A 17,730-nucleotide genomic window follows, 5' to 3' on the forward strand; every position below is an offset into this window, starting at 1 on the left:
ATTACTATTATTTTATATTATTTTATATTTATTATTTTAGATTTCGTAAAGAGGAGAATATTAGATCAAATAAAATACAAATATTGGGTAATTTAATAAATAATATAAATAATTATCATTAACATCCGGTCACAGCTGTATCCCTTCTAGCAACAACTCTGTTAGTAAGTGTAAAAGAACGCATCCTTTTTAGCTTAATGCTATGACTAAATTGAAAATTACCTGTTTTATTAATCTTGTGAGGTTAAAATTGCCATATTTACATCTACAGTATCACATCACTCTCACATCCTTCACTCAAACATTAGCAAGAAAGTAAAATTATCACGCATATTTAGATCAGCCGGACTGAATATTTGACATGTTTGTGATGGATTCAGTCATCTGTGCAATGCCTCACTTTCACGAAACTCGGCCAAGTGCGAATTTGGCAACGCTACCATGTCTATTTCGAGAAGCAGGTTGGGCCCCGGGATGTGCATCCTGTAAAGGCGAAAGTAAATGATATGAAACTCCTTATATGCCTCTTTATGCCACAAACCCTTATATATTGAGTAAAGATCCAATTCCATTAAGATATTTAGTAAGTTTCCATCTGAAAATAAATCAAAATGTCATATTTAATTACTTATATGCATAGCTGAGCTTAATCTAAGCAACATTTAGGGCATCTTTTTCAATATTTAGATTATTTTAACCCGCAGAATCCTGATTAATAATTGTATCTAGGCCAGATATTATCCTACATCCTTTCCTTACAAATATCACAACGTCAGTGTTTAATAGTGCAGCCCTAATACCTAATAAGCTCCAAATAATTAAACACATACACACAGAGAATACTCATTGTTGACGTTCTGTTTTTAGTCGTTTTGATGAGATACATTTTTGCCTCTGCCCTAAAGCCCCCCTGAGGCTACACTACATTAGTAACCAATAGGCATCGTCTCATAATAACTTTCTGTTTTACGTGTGTGTGCACAGTATTGACAGTTTATAGTGCCATCCATTTAAAAAGCCATCAGTGAACTAGATGCACTCAACAAACAGCTCCCTGATGACCGTAGTATTCAAAACAGTCACACTGTGCAGTATATCAATCAAACCATTCATATCGTGCTTTAAGAGCCTGTATATCAAAGTTCAATTCAATTCAAGCCTATTTATGATAACACTTTTTACAATAGTTATCAATCCAAGCAGCTTTACAGAATGCACACGTCTATATATTACAATCGAAATTATAAAGTTAAGGTGTGGAGAGCACTATAGAGCAGTCAAACATACATATAGTTAACCTACAGCAATAGAATATATTCATATAACACATTCTCAATGAAGTGATCTGATCAACTGAATAATTACGAACAATTATAAGCGAACAAAGTTAAACGGCTGTATTTAAACAGTAGATAACCAGCAATAACAGAGTTAGTCATAAAATTAAAAAATATATATATTTATATGTACTTTTTTTGTCTACAAAACTATGGCTAAAGCTGAAAGTAAGCTTTTTGAGCTATGAAATACATCACTGCTAAAAAAAATAAACATCAAACCTTGGTTTCCATAATAGGCACCCTTCGCCATCAGATTGCCTTCTATTCTTTGTCTCAATGTTTACCGTCAGACAGTCTCAAATACCACTTCCGTCCCCCTTGAAACAGGAAACTAGTCATATTTTGTTCCTCCGAAATACGTCTTGACTGCTTTTCTCAAAAAAAAAAATGCACTTCCTTAAAAGAAAAATGCCCTCACCATTTATTTACGCTCAAGTAATACACTTTTTTTCTTCTGTCGAACTCAAAGGAAGATATTGTGAACAATGTAGAAAAAAGCAGCCATTGACATCCATAGCAGGAACAAAAATGACTATGGAAGTGAATGAGTGTTTTATCAAGCATTCTTACTTATATCTTGGAACAAATAGAGAATGAGTAAATCATGACAAAATGCTCCTCTTTGGGTAAACAATTCCTTTAAATTTGCAGTATATATTTACTACACTCTGTTGTTATCTGTTGTAGTTTTAATGTTATTTTATTGCTAATCTTAAACATGCAGTATGTAGTATTGACAGTGGTTGAGGTAGTGGTGTTAGTGAGGCCAGCAGGGGGCGCTCAACCTGTGGTCTATTTGAGACCTAATGCCCCAGTATAGTGAAGGGGACTCTATACTGTCAGTGGGATGAGACGATAAACCGAGGTCTTGACTCTCTGTGGTCACTAAAAATCTAATGGCACTTCTCATAAAGAGTAGGGGTGTAACCCCAAATTCTCTCCTTCGGCCCTTACGATTATGGCCTTCTAATCATCCCCCTCCACTAAACTGGCTTTTTCACCATCTCTTCATTCCACCAATAGATGGTGTGTGGCGAGCATACTGTGTCACATCTGTCAGTGACCACCTGGGGCGCTGTAGTGCATCAGGACTCAAAAGGCACTACAGCGTCCCGGAAAGACTACAATTCCATACATACCACGCGCATACACCGGAACACATATACTGATCTGCCATTCACAGCTGTCTTCATTTCTGTTGATTATCTGGACTATATATTCCATCATTCGATCGTTGTTTGTGATCGCGTCGTTTGTCTACCTTGTCTTTCTTGTCGTTCTTGTCCCCAGTTCTAGTAAGTCTTGCATACCGAGTTTCTTGATCTTGTTCTTGAATTTTTGCTAAAGTCTAGTTCGTGTCTTAGTTTCTTGTTTTGTTTGTTTGTTTGTTACTTCGCACTTTGATATTTTTGGATTTTTGTTCACTGTTTTTGCACTTTAATATATTAAAAATCTGCACTTGGATCCGCAACCCTTTGTTCCCGTTTTTGTTTTGATCACGCTAAACGTGACATACTGGCACTGTTGTCCTGTGGCTGCGGTCGCATCATCCAAGTGGATGCTGCACACTGGTGGTGGTGTGGAGAGACCCCCAAATGATTGTGAAGTGCTTTGGGTGCATGACCATACATGATAAATGCGCTATATAAATACACATTACTTACTAGGTATCGTGGTCGAAATTCACAATATTGGAGACATTTTTTTTCCTGGCCGCTCCAACAAAGAATCAAAGCAAAAGCAGGTTGCCAGATTGACGGGACCAACTTGAGCGAGCATGTCTGATAATTGAGCCTTACAATGTAAGCTGCTCAGCTAATGTTTACATTTGTAATATATTTTTATTGTTTGCGTATTAAAAACCAACTGATAAGGATTTTTGGATGCTAATACTGTCCTGCAGAAGTTGGATTTTGGGACAGGCCAAATATATGGAGGCAGACTTTTGGACTGAAATGAGGTACTGTCAAGGTACCCAGGTGTGTCAAAATATAATTGGGTGAACTGACATTGGGCGGAGTAATACTGAACAAAACAAAGACACGAAACGCACATTTTCAAAGGAGAATATCTGACTTGATAATTGTTTTTAGATAAAAAAGTGTTGTATGCAGAACTGTTGTAAACAATGTATGTTTTGAATTTAAACAAACAAATTAAATTTAATAATGTTCAATTTAATTAGTTTGTTTAAATTAAGCCCAAATAAATTGTTTACAACCACTTAACGTAAAAAATTAAGTAAATCCAAGGAATCATCTTTGAATATTTTTTTCAGTGTATGTTCACCTAGCATGTTTCTTCAATATCTGCAAAACTATTTAGAATTTTTTTTTATTTCTACAGCTTTTACTTGAACCACTTTTACCGAATTTTATTAATAAAGTTATTAAAAAAGTTATCTGGAATGGCAAAGAAAGCCTTCTTGCAGACTTCTAAAGTTCATCGAGATCATTTGCATTCAACTTCAATGCCTCCTCCTTCATCTTACTCCAGACATGCTCAATAATGTTCATGTCTGGGGACTGGGCTGACCAATCCTAGAGCACCTTGACCTTCTTTGCTTTCAAGAACTTTGAAGTATGATAAGGAGCGCTATCCTGCTGAAGAATTTGCCCTCTCCTGTGGTTTGTAATGTAATGGGCAGCACAAATGTCTTGATATTTCAGGCTGTTGATGTTGCCATTCACTCTGCAGATCTCTTGCATGCCCTTATACTGAATGTAGCCCCAAATCATGATTTTTCCTTTAACAACTTGGCTGATTTCTGTTAAAATCTTGGGTCCATGCTGGTTCCAATAGGTCTTCTTATCACTTTTCCGAATTTTCATTGTCAATCTTAGCCAATCATAATGGGGTTTTTTAGGGTCAATTTTGAATTTCCACAACCAGCCACAGGGATCAGGGAGATGCTGGCTTGACCTCTCCTAGATCCATATTATGGTACTTTTATGCTTTAGAACAGTGGTCCCCAAACACCGGGTGGCAAACTGGTCCATGGATCAATTAGTACTAATTAATCAATTTAGCTTAAGAAATCATTAATTATTTCTGTTTTACTTATTATCCGAGTCTGAACGACCTTTTATTTTGAAAAATCTTTTATTTTATTTTACCGTTTTCTCTCTCGTACATCTCGGTCACTTGAGCAACTAAATTTAACCCACAACCTATCAAAACGAGCAGGAAACAGACATCTTTGTGAAGTTTCTTTGTGCAGGGAAAAAAAGGCCCAGTGAAGGACCAATTAAGTGTCAAGGAACCCATTTGTCAACAAATCAGGTGAATCCCCCATGTCTGTGCAAGAAGAAGATCAACTGCTGGAGATCACAAATGACTGTGGCCTTTTAGGGGCCATTTACGTTTATCACGTCATTTCTGCGTGCAAGTTAGTTAATTCCAATGGTTATTTCCAAATGATGCGCTTGCTCCTTCGAGACACACCCAGTTGAATGAACGTGACAAGAACTGAGCGATCAGCTTCATACTTTGTATGGAATATACACATTAAAGTAGACTAATTATGTCAGACAAACACAGAACACCCAAATACTGCTGTGCTGTTTAATTTTTGTCCATAAATAAAATAAAACTTGTATCAGTTAGGGGTGAAGGGTACACCGGTGTCATAGTCATCACCAGTGTGAAATTGCGCCAGGACTAGGATTTTCTAATACCATCAATATCGTAATAAATCAATTATATTCCTTGAACGGCTGCATTTACATCAATAATAGCTCATTCTAAATAATAAGCCATAATAAGGCTACCTGCTGATGGTAGTGGCTGACAGTGACTTTGATTCACTGGAGTGGTGGCGTCTCCAATGTTCCCACTTCCCACGCATTAGCCGTCTGGCAAAAAATACTTATGCATCCCAACCACAAGCTCATCCTCCACATGTCTAGTTTAGAGGACGAGAAAGTTAGTTTTTGTGAAAAGTACACATTATTACACTGTTCTTGTGTTATTACACTGCTAATTTTTGTTTCGTTGTACACTGTTAAGTAAGATCTTTAGGTTTTTTGCTAAATAAATATGTCGAGAATGCATAATACTCTCCCATGTCTCTTTTTGATAAGGATACCTACCATTTACTTATTATATTATAAAAATAGTAACTTTATTCACATACTAAAGGGACAGGGCAGGCTAGTCCTCCCAAAATGTACCAAAAAAAAATTATTCCCTGATATTATACCGTCACCGTTCAAAAGATTAAAAATACAGTGATATTAATTTTAGGTCATATCGCCCACCCCCAATCAGAGTTACAGCAATGTTTTGTCAGCTTGTCATCCTCTGAGAAAAAGATTGATGGTCGCCTAGCAATCTACGTAAACCCCCTTGCCCCCAGCATGCGGTAAATCTGTCAATCGTTGACTATTCCGCAGAGATAAAAAGGTTGGGACCACTGCTTTAAAAGAGTCACCTTTAAATATAAATGCATTTTCTTCAATTTAATCAAACGGAATCCACGCTCTGGGATATTTTCCAGGCTTGCCTATTATTGAAGTTGATGTAAGTTGTTAATTTTAGTGGCATTTTGACAATTGGTGTTGACATGAACTTCAAGCACAAGAAAGTCCAGGAGCCTCATGTACGAAGACTTGCGTGGAAATCATACTAAAACATAGAAAAAAACTCAGATGTATGAAACCCTAAATACGCCGAATCTCACGCATATTCTGTTTGTACATCTGAATGAACGTGAAACTGAGCGCAACATGCACAAGCACAAATCCCCTCCCTGCCTCCATCCCCGTATGAATATGCTAATGACTCTACTTTGGCAAAAACCAACGAAAAAGCAATGGCAAAAGCAAGCAAAAAGAGAAACTTTGAACAGCATGTGAATTGTGCTGCTTTCGGAGGTAGACCGGAGAGAAAAACTGTTTTATTTGCAAGTTTGTCCTCTGGAATTAATAACCAAAGAAAAAATAGAGTGGGGAGAGTTTTATTTTTTTTTTTTGTAGTGGGGAGAGTTTAGCTGATGCGGTTAACACAGTTGGGTCTGAACATCGCACTGAGTGGATTAAAAAAGAAATAGTGCGATCTATAGGTGTAAAATTTTATAGTGTCTTTCACAGCCTAAGTGGCGCAGCTCGTTAAACCCATGGCAACATGTGTTGACTAGTTCAAGCATGAACTCGGTTCGAATCCAGTGGCTGATGAACTTACTCTTTATTTTCCCCGCTACATACCAAATTTTGCCTATACTCTTTATCATGAGAAAGACAAGTAGGAATCATTAATAAGTCTGCGCATCATATTTTATTTGCACATTTCAAGAGTTCACACTTAGCTGATGATTTACAAAAGCTTGTTTGGTATGTTGTCCCGGGAGAGAGCCCCGAGCTCAAGGGCTCCTCGAGCCCGGGGCTTCCTCCCGTTGGCAGAGCAAGAGGGGAGCCTGAGCTCGGTGGATCTCAGAACTCCCCTGTCGCTGTAGCTAAGGGAACGCAAGGGATTAGACAAGCTTGATTGTTATGCATGTTGAATGTCTTTGGATGGTGGGAGGAAACCGGAGAACCTGGGGAAAACCCACGCGGACACAGGGAGGACATACAAATTCCTCACAGAAACACCCACCGGTCCTGTGGAACCAAAAACTGTGGCTATTTATAGTAGCTTAGGGCTCATATGATTGGAAGATAGTGACTAGCAAATGCGAGACTGGCCGTGATAAATCATAAGCACGTGATCCTCTCGAAATTAGTTTATGAGTAAACTTCACTTATTGAATGGAAATGTTTCTGATTCACGTATGCCAGTTCATCCTCAGATGGTGCCTTTATAGAAATGTGCGTGCAGTAGATTGCTCCGATATAATTGGGAAAACCAGCAACCGCTGCGAATTGCGCTTTAATGTTTGGATGGTCAAATGTATGGTACGGAAACCTTATGCGGACGAACACGACTCATACAGCTGAGAAGACACTTTGTAGAGAGCAATTTAACACAACTGCCTCTAGGAGTCGCCAATGGAAATAAAACAGACACGCACAAAAAAAAAGTGCGTACGCCAGCCATAAAGCTGGCGTGGAGCTGTGCACATTCCCACGTTTAGTTCATCGTTAGTAAATCCAAACGTGAGCGATTCTGATCGTGAAACCTGGCGTACGCAAAGTATTTGTGTGTACACAGCATTGATACATGAGGCCCCATGTTACAACATATATGGCTTATTAATACAGATGCCATGAACAGAACACCACTTTCCATCAAAGAAACCCTTCCAAGTTGGATCAGTGGCAGCTGTGCATTTAAAAGCAGTGATCATCAACAGCTTCAGGGTATCTGGGGGGAAATTACAATTCAAGCGATCACAAGCGCCAAAAAAAGGGAGCTTTTCCATAAATGCAATCTGCAGTGCACAGCTGTTGTTTATAAAGGCATGTTTTTTTTTCTGCGTTATCAATTTGCTCAGTCTCTTCCACAGATTGTGCGTTACATACAAGCTTGATCTGATCAGACATATGGCTGGCAGACAACCTACAGCTTGATTCTAATCAAACACTTTGGCCCCTGTTTCCAACTGACCTTCTCCTCCCGCAAAGTCACGTGACCTCCAGACACAATAAGGGCCACAGATATTTGAGATGCCTTTATAAGGGCATCGCGATGTTGTGAGATTGCTAGGCAACTGGAGAGAAATCTATCATTGTCATTCAAGAACGAGCCTTATAAAAGTTACAGTCAAGCAGGCACTTCCCACAGTCTTAGTCAGAGATTGAATTTAAGGATCTCTGGTGTTTGTATGGTTAAAAGATCATAACTAGAAAAAGATGACAATTGGAGAAGTCATTGGAGTGTGTGAGTATGTCACAGACACATTCAGACTGTTTTTTAGTCAACATACACTAATGTAAGTAGTAATTCATATTTTGATAAGAATACTTAAGACGTCTGGGTAACAATAGGACAGAAAATTTATAGTTTTACTGAACACAAGTTCTTTTTACTAATGCTATGTATTCGAGTCTGGCCTTGGTGATCATCATTCTCTTTCTGTCCACTGTCTGATCCTGATCTCGTCTCTACTACTGTGTGTGCCAGTAATATTGAGGTAAAAGTCATATTTATATGTATATATTACAGGACAAATGTAAAGTACAACAAGGTAAAGGCAAGAAATTAAAATTTACACACTACCTGTATACACACTAGTATACACACTACCTGAACAAAGTCTTGTCGCCTATTCAAGTTTTAGGAACAACAAATAATAACTTGACTTCTAGTTGATCATTTGGTATCAGAAGTGGCTTATATGAAAGGCAAAGGCCTCTAGATTACGTTTATTTTACCAAAATAAAATATGATCGTGCCTTGATTTTTAATTATTTAATTAGGACAGTAACGTCTGACTTTGCTTAGACAAAAGTCTAGAATATAAAGTCATGGTGCAGTGGAGAAAGATTTAATATTGTGTATGACTCCCATGAGCTTGGAGGACTGCATCCATACATCTCTGCAATGACTCAAGTCACTTAATAATAAAGTCATCTGGAATCGCAAAGAAAGCGTTCCTGCAGGACTCCCAGAGTTCATCAAGATTCTTTGGATTCATTTTCAATGCCTCCTCCTTCATCTTACCTTAGACATGCTCAATAATGTTCATGTCTGGTGACTGGGCTGGCCAATCCTGGAGCACCCTGACCTTATTTGCTCTCAGGATCTTTGATGTGGAGACTGAAGTATAAGAAGGAGTGCTATCCTGCTGAAGAATTTGTAATGTAATGTAATGGGCAGCAGAAATGTCTTTCTCTGCAGATCTCTTGCAAGTCCCAATACTGAATGTAACCCCAAACCATGACTTTTTCTTCACCAAACTTGACTGACTTCTATGAGAATTTTGGGTCTATGGGAGACCCAATAGGTCTCTTGCAGTATTTTGGGATGCAGTTCAACAGATGATTCAGAAAAATCTATCTTCTGCCACTTTTCTAAATGATCAACTAGAAGTCAAGTTATTATTTGTTTCTCTTACAACTGGCCACAAGTTTTTAAAACTGATTGACGACAAGACTTTTGTCAGGTAGTGTATATTTATCAATATATAGTTCAATTTCACAAAAATTCTGAGAAATTTTTTAAATTTCATTTTATATTTTTTTGTTTCATAATAGTTTTTCAGGCAATTAAACTAAAATTCCACAATTACAATTGTACAATTAAAACTGAAAACATTTAAATATGAACTATTTTAAAAGATTTGGAACAAAGATAAACATTAGTAAAAAGTAATTTTTACATAAATTAAAAGGCTCCTATTTTTCTCATTTTTACACGCTGGTATGGTGTCTTATACATTTGCAAAGTTTCAGCTCATAATTCCAATCAGATCATGTGTTATACCCTGCATAAAATGTAAATTTTAAGAAGAAATTTTAGCTGTTTTGTGCCTGTGCCTTTAAATGCAAATGAGCTGGTCTCCCCGCCCACTCGAAGCAGGTTATCACCACCTGCTGTTCGGGCATGCTGCTTCAGAAGGATACCCAGCCAGCGTCAGACGTGGGGTTAATGGCAAAATAACAAACAGCAACCCAGTCACAATACCACAGTAAGAATAAACCTGGAAGTTTGATGTTGAGTACATGATGTAGTTATTGTGGGGTTTATAAAGCCTTACTGCAACAATGAATGAGCCACACACAATTGCCATTAAATAGTTTGTCTTGCGCACACCACTGACACAGCACACACATACACTTTTAACATTTACTTGCAGGCAAATGTGACAATGCCCACCATACAAGTAAATATATGCAGCTGTATAGAGATCTGTTATGTATGTTACTTTAAAATATGTCTGATTAAATGTATCTTTTTTTTGAGCAAGAAAAACAGAATGACGATCATACACATCATATACATTATTTACAGATTTAAATGCTCATTAATTCTGACAATAAATCTTTCAAAGATCATGATGACAAAAAGTCATCTGAGTGTGTGAGAAAACTTCACCATGACCCAGACTCGAGAAATTCACGTCATAGCTTGTTCTAAAATGAGGAACTTGAAAACCCATCAGCTGAAGCTCAAGAATGAGATGAGTTCTAGACAGTCTCAGGAACTTGCAAAGAGGCTTTAGGTTAGTCTGAATGTATTTAATACATGTTTCGTCAGGCTTAAATCTTCTGACTGACTCTTGCTGAAGATGTAGCAATCAATACTGAAATCTTTTCACTATGGAGTTATGACTGTTTAGTAGAAAATTAAGGGTGTGTTCACACTTGTTTGCAACCGAACATCCAAAACTATGCTGTGTGCAGGCCAGGGCTAAACGCTCTCTCTATGTGATATTTATATCAGGTGAAAACTTGTGAAGAAGTAAAATGTGTCAGATCAGTGATTCTCACACTAAACAGACAAACAAACAAACAAACAAGCAAATATCTGCTGCAAGGTGTATATATATATATATATATTAGAGGTGTGAACCTATACTGGTCTCACGGTTCGGTTCGGTTACGATTATCATGCCTTCGATTCAGTTCAATTCGATATCTCGGTGCATCACGGTGCATTGACGATGCTTTCCATATACAGTGTTATATTTAAGGGGGGAGGCTATAACAAGCTGTCTGTATAAACACACAGACACACAGCTCCACACTGTCTCTCATTCAAACACACACAAACATAGACAGCACAAAACAAACAAACAAACAAACAAACAAACACACACACACAACCACAAACACTTAAGCCCTTGCAACAGGGAGAGCTCGCGCTGAGCGGAGCAGAAAAACGACAAAACCAAAAAAAAGAAGCACTTTTCCGACGGTCCCTTACTGAGAGCTCCTCTCAGTGCGAGCTCTCCCGGCTAAACACATATTGCGAGGGCTTAAACAGAGCAGTGCTCGTAATGTCGAGCGAAAAAAAAAGAAAGACAGCTGTGAAACATAACCAGCTTTGTCTTTTTGTAGGAAACGCACTTCAGATCTTTTTAGGGTAAGAGGTTTTTGAGTTATTGCCGTCTATAACTGAATGTGTGTCAGGAAAATCGAAAACAAAACCAACTGAAGCGCGCTCATTTCTGGCGCCCCCCTGGATGTACAGCGGCCTTAGCATATGCCTATGGTGCCTATGCCACGGGTCGGGCCTGAGTTGGCTGAGTGTTGTAAATACTCGCGCTCACCTCCCTCGCGACAGAGCGCATAGGAGATAAATGACGTCAATACATAAAAACCGGCTATGATTATGATGTTTTTGGTATTTTACTTAGACCTTGAACGTCTTGGGACTATTGCTGTCTCTGAAAGACGAAAGAGTAGGAGATCTAATTTTGTGCTCTGGAGATGAATGAAGGGGGATCTTATGGGTTTTGAATGTCGCAAGGGTGAGTATTTAATAACATCATTTTCATTTTAGTGGGAACTAACCATTAGGACAGGAATCATCATGGGCTGGTGGTAATTAACAAGTACTTCAGAAGTTAGGATGAAAATTAGGCCACTAGTAATTTTGCTCACTTCAAATGACTTTAGAAATTTCTCAGTTTCAGTGCTCTGTGTGGCCTTGGTCATCTTGTCTCTCACCTGTGTCATCCTGATCTCCACTATTGAGTTTTCCAGTAATATTACATTTGTGAAATTGTGCACTATAGTAATTGATATTTTTGTCTAAATGTGAAACTAGACATTTATTTCACTGAATTGGCGACTGTCAAAGGTCAGGAAAAGGGTTTGAATTTCCTTCTTACTAGGAAAAACATTAGTGCTCCATTTGGGACGACACTACATACATAGACTATAATTTTAAGTGTGTAAGTGCATAGTACATAGTGTATAGTGTGCTAATTGAGACGCAGCTATAAACTATTTTAAAATAAATAATATTAGGGTCAAAGATGAAAGATGTATTGAGTAAAATATATAGGCTTATTAAGGTAGCATTCAGAAAAAACAAAACACCAGCGAAGAAATGAGACACAGAGGAACATAGACACCTACTGCCAGCTAGTGTTTCGAAAGTGTTATTGCAGAGCAACACAAACAGCGCCCAGAAGTATAAATCCACGGCTAGACGAATTGTATGCGCCGTGGGTCATGCCGATCACTCGACACAGAAGTATAAACCAGGCTTTAGGCACTTGGCCTGCAGCCTAGAGCCAACAAACGCCTCCATCCAGTGCCGATATACACCCATGTCGCACTGCTAATGTGATATTGCTCATATATATGATTTTTTTTCTGAACACACACACACACACACATTTTTAAGAACTCTGTTATAGTTTCATTTAAGTTTATTACGTTATTATTGAGGGAGTCACACCATTTAAAACCTCAGTTTCCCTGTAATGCAAACATTTAAGGAATAGTTCACGCAACACTGAAACATTTCACAACATTTACTCCCTCTTTACTTTTCACAAACATGTTTGAGTTTCTTTCTTCTGTTGAACGCAAAATAAGATGTTCTGAAAAATCTTGAAAACTGGCGGTAACCATTAACTTCCAAGGAATTTGCTCTCTGCACTATGGATGTCAGCAGTTTCCAACATTCTTCAGAGTATCTTCTTTTGTGTTCAACAGAAGAAGAAAAAAAAACATCAATCAGGTTTGTAAACACTTAAGGCTGAGTAAATAGTAAGAAAATTGTTCATTTCCATAACTTTATTAGGCTTTTACTATATTTATAATGACTATAATGTTGTAAAGCATTGTGAAATTAAGTAATGGGTTAGCTTAATATTCTCATTAGGACGCAAAAGCAAAACATAAGAGGGTGGCAGTAATTACTGACCTGAGAGTAATTACGCCAATGTGTGTGTGTTACGCCAACACACGCCTGTTGTTTTCTTGCTTACATTCATCATACCGTATCCTCACACACACTTATCTATTTCATTCATTCACGTATCTATGATTTCTGTCGACCACCAGTGTGCAAGTCTGCATTACTACGAGTCTTCATGAAAATCCCAGAGAGACCCACGCCCCACGCATTAGTCATTGTTTCCATCAGAAGACCATCCCTACCACTTTCAGAAGGAGGAACCCTGAAATGAAAACGTCTTACCATATTTAGATTCTGGGTTTTTCTCTTCTGGCTCCATTGCAAAGATATGATGCGCACTTGTGGCAGTCAATTAAATCTCTGAGGGAATCGTATTGCCGTCGCTTAGTCTTGTGAGGAACTGGCCATCAGTAATTCCGCTGCTCTACAGTGGAAGTGTATGGCAGGAACGTAACAGTACAGACATGACGATGTGTTTCGTTTTTTTCGAGCGTGTCAGGGTTGAATCCGCCAATCAGAAGAGCGGAAAAAATGATAGGCAGTCGCGTCAGCCAATCAAAACACACAAACGCGACTGAAAACTGATGATGCACATGAAGAAATCAGAAATTCTGTTGCAAAACTCTGCGTTTAATTTTGCAAAACAAAGATGACACACAAAGATTGCCTATGTTCGTATAACAATCAAATGTTTGATGTTATTTTGGTTAAAATATTTTGTATAATGAATTTATGATGAGCTTAGAATGGAAGTTTCTATCAAAACTAGACTGTTTGACGTGAGAAAAGCAGCACATTCATTGAGTTCGATGGAAATGCCAGGTCGGTTCCTAGAAATCCTAATTAAATGAACGTTTTATTAACACTTGCCAAATGTGACACTCTCTGATTGTCATCATGAATAATGCAATAAACAGAATCATGTTTCACACCTGGTGACAAAGTTGTGCATTTTCTTTGTGAGCCAGTTCCTTTACTAAAGCTTTTAAAATTCACCTCATTTAATTGACAACAAATAATAATACTAATTAAAAACAATGGTGATAATAACAACAACAATAATAATAATAATAATAATAATAATAATAATAATAACTAGAATTGTACATTTCCTAAAGGAAATGTGAATGGGGTTTGCGTGGCAAATCGATGGGGTACAATGTATTTGTTTTGGTAGCTAGGGTATTCTGAATGGTTGCTAGGGTGTTCTGAGTGGTTGCTAAGGTGTCCTAAGTGGTTGCTAGGTGGTTGCTAAGGTGTTGCTAGGCGGTTGCTAGGGTGTTCTGAGTGGTTGCTAAGGTGTTGCTAGGCGGTTGCTAAGGTGTCCTAAGTGGTTGCTAGGTGATTGCTAAGGTGTTGCTAGGTGGTTGCTAGGGTATTCTATGTGGTTGCTAGGCGGTTGCTAGGGTGTCCTGAGTGGTTGCTAGGTGGTTGCTAAGGTGTTGCTAGGTGGTTGCTAGGGTGTCCTGAGTGGTTGCTAGGTGGTTGCTAAGGTGTTGCTAGGTGGTTGCTAGGGTGTCCTGAGTGGTTGCTAGGTGGTTGCTAAGGTGTTGCTAGGTGGTTGCTAGGGTGTTCTGAGTGGTTGCTAGGCGGTTGCTAGGCGGTTCTTAGGGTGTTCTGAGTGGTTGCTAGGTGGTTGCTAAGGTGTTGCTAGGTGGTTGCTAGGGTGTTCTGAGTGGTTGCTAGGCGGTTGCTAGGCGGTTGCTAGGGTGTTCTTAGTGGTTGCTAGGTGGTTGCTAAGGTGTTGCTAGGCGGTTGCTAAGGTGTCCTAAGTGATTGCTAGGTGGTTGCTAAGGTGTTGCTAGGTGGTTGCTAGGGTATTCTATGTGGTTGCTAGGCGGTTGCTAGGGTGTCCTGAGTGGTTGCTAGGTGGTTGCTAAGGTGTTGCTAGGTGGTTGCTAGGGTGTTCTGAGTGGTTGCTAGGTGGTTGCTAGGCGGTTGCTAGGGTGTTCTGAGTGGTTGCTAGGTGGTTGCTAAGGTGTTGCTAGGCGGTTGCTAGGGTGTCCTGAGTGGTTGCTAGGCGGTTGCTAAGGTGTTGCTAGGCGGTTGCTAGGGTATTCTGAGTAATTGCTAAGGCGTTGCTAGGCGGTTGCTAGGGTGTCCTGAGTGGTCGCTAGGCCCTTACTAAGACGTTACTAGGCGGTTGCTAGGTGGTTGCTAGGCGGTTGCTAGGGTAATTTGGGTGGTTGCTAGGCAGTTGCTAGGGTACCCTGGGTGGTTACTAGGCAAGCCTCACATACTTTTCTGATGAAATATTTATACTTAGTAAGCATTTCTAGCAAGTTACAGTACATGGCTAGTCAATATTAGCATGTAGCTAGTCACTGCTAGCATGTGTAGCATATAGGAAGTTCCGTTTGCTAGCATGAGTCAAACGAGCCAATCCCCAAGTCTCTACGATGTTCTGATGCTGAGATATAGCTGTTGATGAATGGTTGCTAGGGTACTCTGTTTTGTTGCTATGGGTGAGGTTACAGAGTGAGCTTGAATGTGGTTGGCTGTCTAAGTCAAAAGAACCAACCCCCATCTCTCTATGACAGTGCTATGCAAAGATATGCATCTAGGCCTATTTTAATGGAAGTCTATGGAATCAGTTTGGGGGCGTGGCTTGTGAGCTTCATTATCATATTGAGATGCTCATTGGTTGTCTTAGTCAGATGAGCCATCCCCAAGTCAATAGGACATTGCTAAGCAAAGATATGCATGTAGGCCAGCTATAATGGCAGTCTATGGGATCAATTTGGGGGCGTGGCTTGTGAGCTTCATTATCATATTGAGATGCTCATTTGTTGTCTTAGTCAGATGAGCCAACCCCCAAGTCAATAGGACACTGCTAAGCAAAGATATGCATGTAGACCAGTTACAATGGCAGTCTATGGGACCAGTTTGGGGGCGTGGCTTGTGAGCTTCATTATCATATTGAAAAGCTCATTGGTTGTCTGAGTAAGATGAGCCAACCCCCAAGCCAATAGGACACTGCTAAGCAAAGATATGCGTGTAGGGCAGTTATAATAGAAGTCTATGGGACCCATTTGGGGGCGTGGCTTGTGAGCTTCATTATCATATAGTGATGCTGATTGGTTGCCTGAGTCAAATGAGCCCACCCCCATGTCTCTATGACACTCCTATGTAATGTTATAGATGTGTGACCTTTATAATGGAAGTCAATGGGATCTGCAATGGGACATCCCACCCCATGTTAAGTCAATGGGGCAGTTAGAGGGGTCTTTAAATGGTCTGGGGGGGCGTGGCTTGTGAGCTTCAAAATCATAATGAGATGCTGATTGGTTGCCTGAGTCAAATAAGCCCACCCCCAAGTCAGTATGACACTGCTATGTACTGTGATTGACATATGACATTTATAATGGGAGTCAATGTAATGAATGGAAGTCAATGGCCAATGTAAAGTCAATGGGGACCACTTTGGGACGTCCTAGCACCCCAGGGGAACAGCCTATACCCCCTTTCGGGGTATGTTCTCACTTAGGCTGCAACCCCCTACAGATGTTGTGAATCCCATATTTCTATGAAATTCACAATGGACGCAGTGATTGGTTAAAGTTCGGCTCCATGTAAAGTCAATGGAGACTTTGGGACGTCCTAGCTCCCCAGGGGTACAACATTTACCGCCTTTCGGGGTGTGGTTTGAAGCCTCCTATAACCCTCTCGAGATGTCGCGAATCCTATGTCTCTACAAATTTCGCTGTTGGCGCTACGGCGATTTCCGGGAATAGTATCTTACGAGTGTCTAGAAAATGAATGGGAGTCAATGGGGCCCATGTAAGTCAATGGGGACCACTTTGGGACGTCCTAGAGCCCCAGGGGTACAACTTATACCCCCTTGCGGGGTATGTTCTCACTTAGGCTGCAACCCCCTACAGCTGTTGCGAATCCCATATTTCTACGAAATTCACACTCGGCGCTGTGATTCTTCAAAGTTCGGCTCAATGTTAAGTCTATGGGATTTTTGGGGGGGGGTTTTTGGCCCCTGCGGGGCCAAAAAACCCCCCACCCCTTATAAAAGTCATAGCACACCATTCCCGATAAGACCGCACGATTTGAGCCCACTTTCAAGGGTCTGGGACGAAAGCTGCGGGACTAGTTACGCGCCGAAAAATAGGACGGAAGAAGGAAGAAGAAGAAGAAGAAGAAGGAAGAAGAATAATAAACCAGGCACAATAGTAAGAATGGACTTTGCCTATGGCAAACCCCATTAATAATAATAATAAGAAGAAGAAGAAGAAGAAGAAGAAGAAGAAGAAGAAGAAGAGGAGATAAGTGAAAGAAGAAATAAGTTTAAGTAATAGACTAATGATGTGTGTGGTAATGGGGTGGGAAAATAATAAGCTTGGCTTAATCCCACTCCATTTTTGACTATGTTGAAATGTATTATTATTATTTATTTATTTATTTTTTTTTTTTGCATGATATTTCTGTTCGAAATAAATTAAATCAAATAAAAATAATAACACTACGGGTCAAAAGTTTGGTGTCTGTAAGATTTAAAATGTTTTAAAATAAGCTTATTCTGCTCACCAAGGCTGCATTTATTTAATCAAAAATACAGTAGAAATTGTAAAAATCATTTTTTTTTTCAAAAGTAGCTTATAATTTAATTTAATAATTTATTCCAGCA

At 39.3% G+C, this 17,730-nt stretch overlaps 1 protein-coding gene and 1 long non-coding RNA gene across 5 annotated transcripts in view; one reads left to right on the plus strand and one right to left on the minus strand.

Moving 5' to 3' along the window:
* The window catches only part of slc44a2 (solute carrier family 44 member 2 (CTL2 blood group)), a 53,248-nt gene extending 39,715 nt beyond the window's left edge, over positions 1 to 13,533 (minus strand). For 2 of the 4 annotated variants that reach the window (NM_001446837.1, NM_001446835.1), the window contains exon 1: positions 13,377 to 13,533. In NM_001446837.1, coding sequence (NP_001433766.1) covers positions 13,377 to 13,413 — 37 coding nt within the window. In that variant the 5' untranslated portion in view covers positions 13,414 to 13,533. Of the gene's footprint in view, positions 1 to 1,559; positions 1,614 to 13,376 lie in introns of those variants that run through there. The other 2 variants (NM_001446838.1, NM_001446836.1) reach the window with 1 other exon arrangement.
* An 848-nt stretch (positions 13,534 to 14,381) lies between these two features.
* On the plus strand, positions 14,382 to 17,320 carry LOC147843360 (uncharacterized). The gene is made up of 4 exons (XR_015493213.1): positions 14,382 to 14,435; positions 14,522 to 14,899; positions 14,932 to 15,600; positions 15,893 to 17,320. It is a non-coding gene; the product is annotated as an uncharacterized LOC147843360 (long non-coding RNA).
* Positions 17,321 to 17,730: the final 410 nt, after the last annotated feature.

This window comes from Danio rerio, chromosome 6 (assembly GCF_052040795.2).
Source record: "Danio rerio strain M-AB ecotype USA chromosome 6, GRCz13ab, whole genome shotgun sequence".
NCBI lineage: Eukaryota > Metazoa > Chordata > Actinopteri > Cypriniformes > Danionidae > Danio > Danio rerio.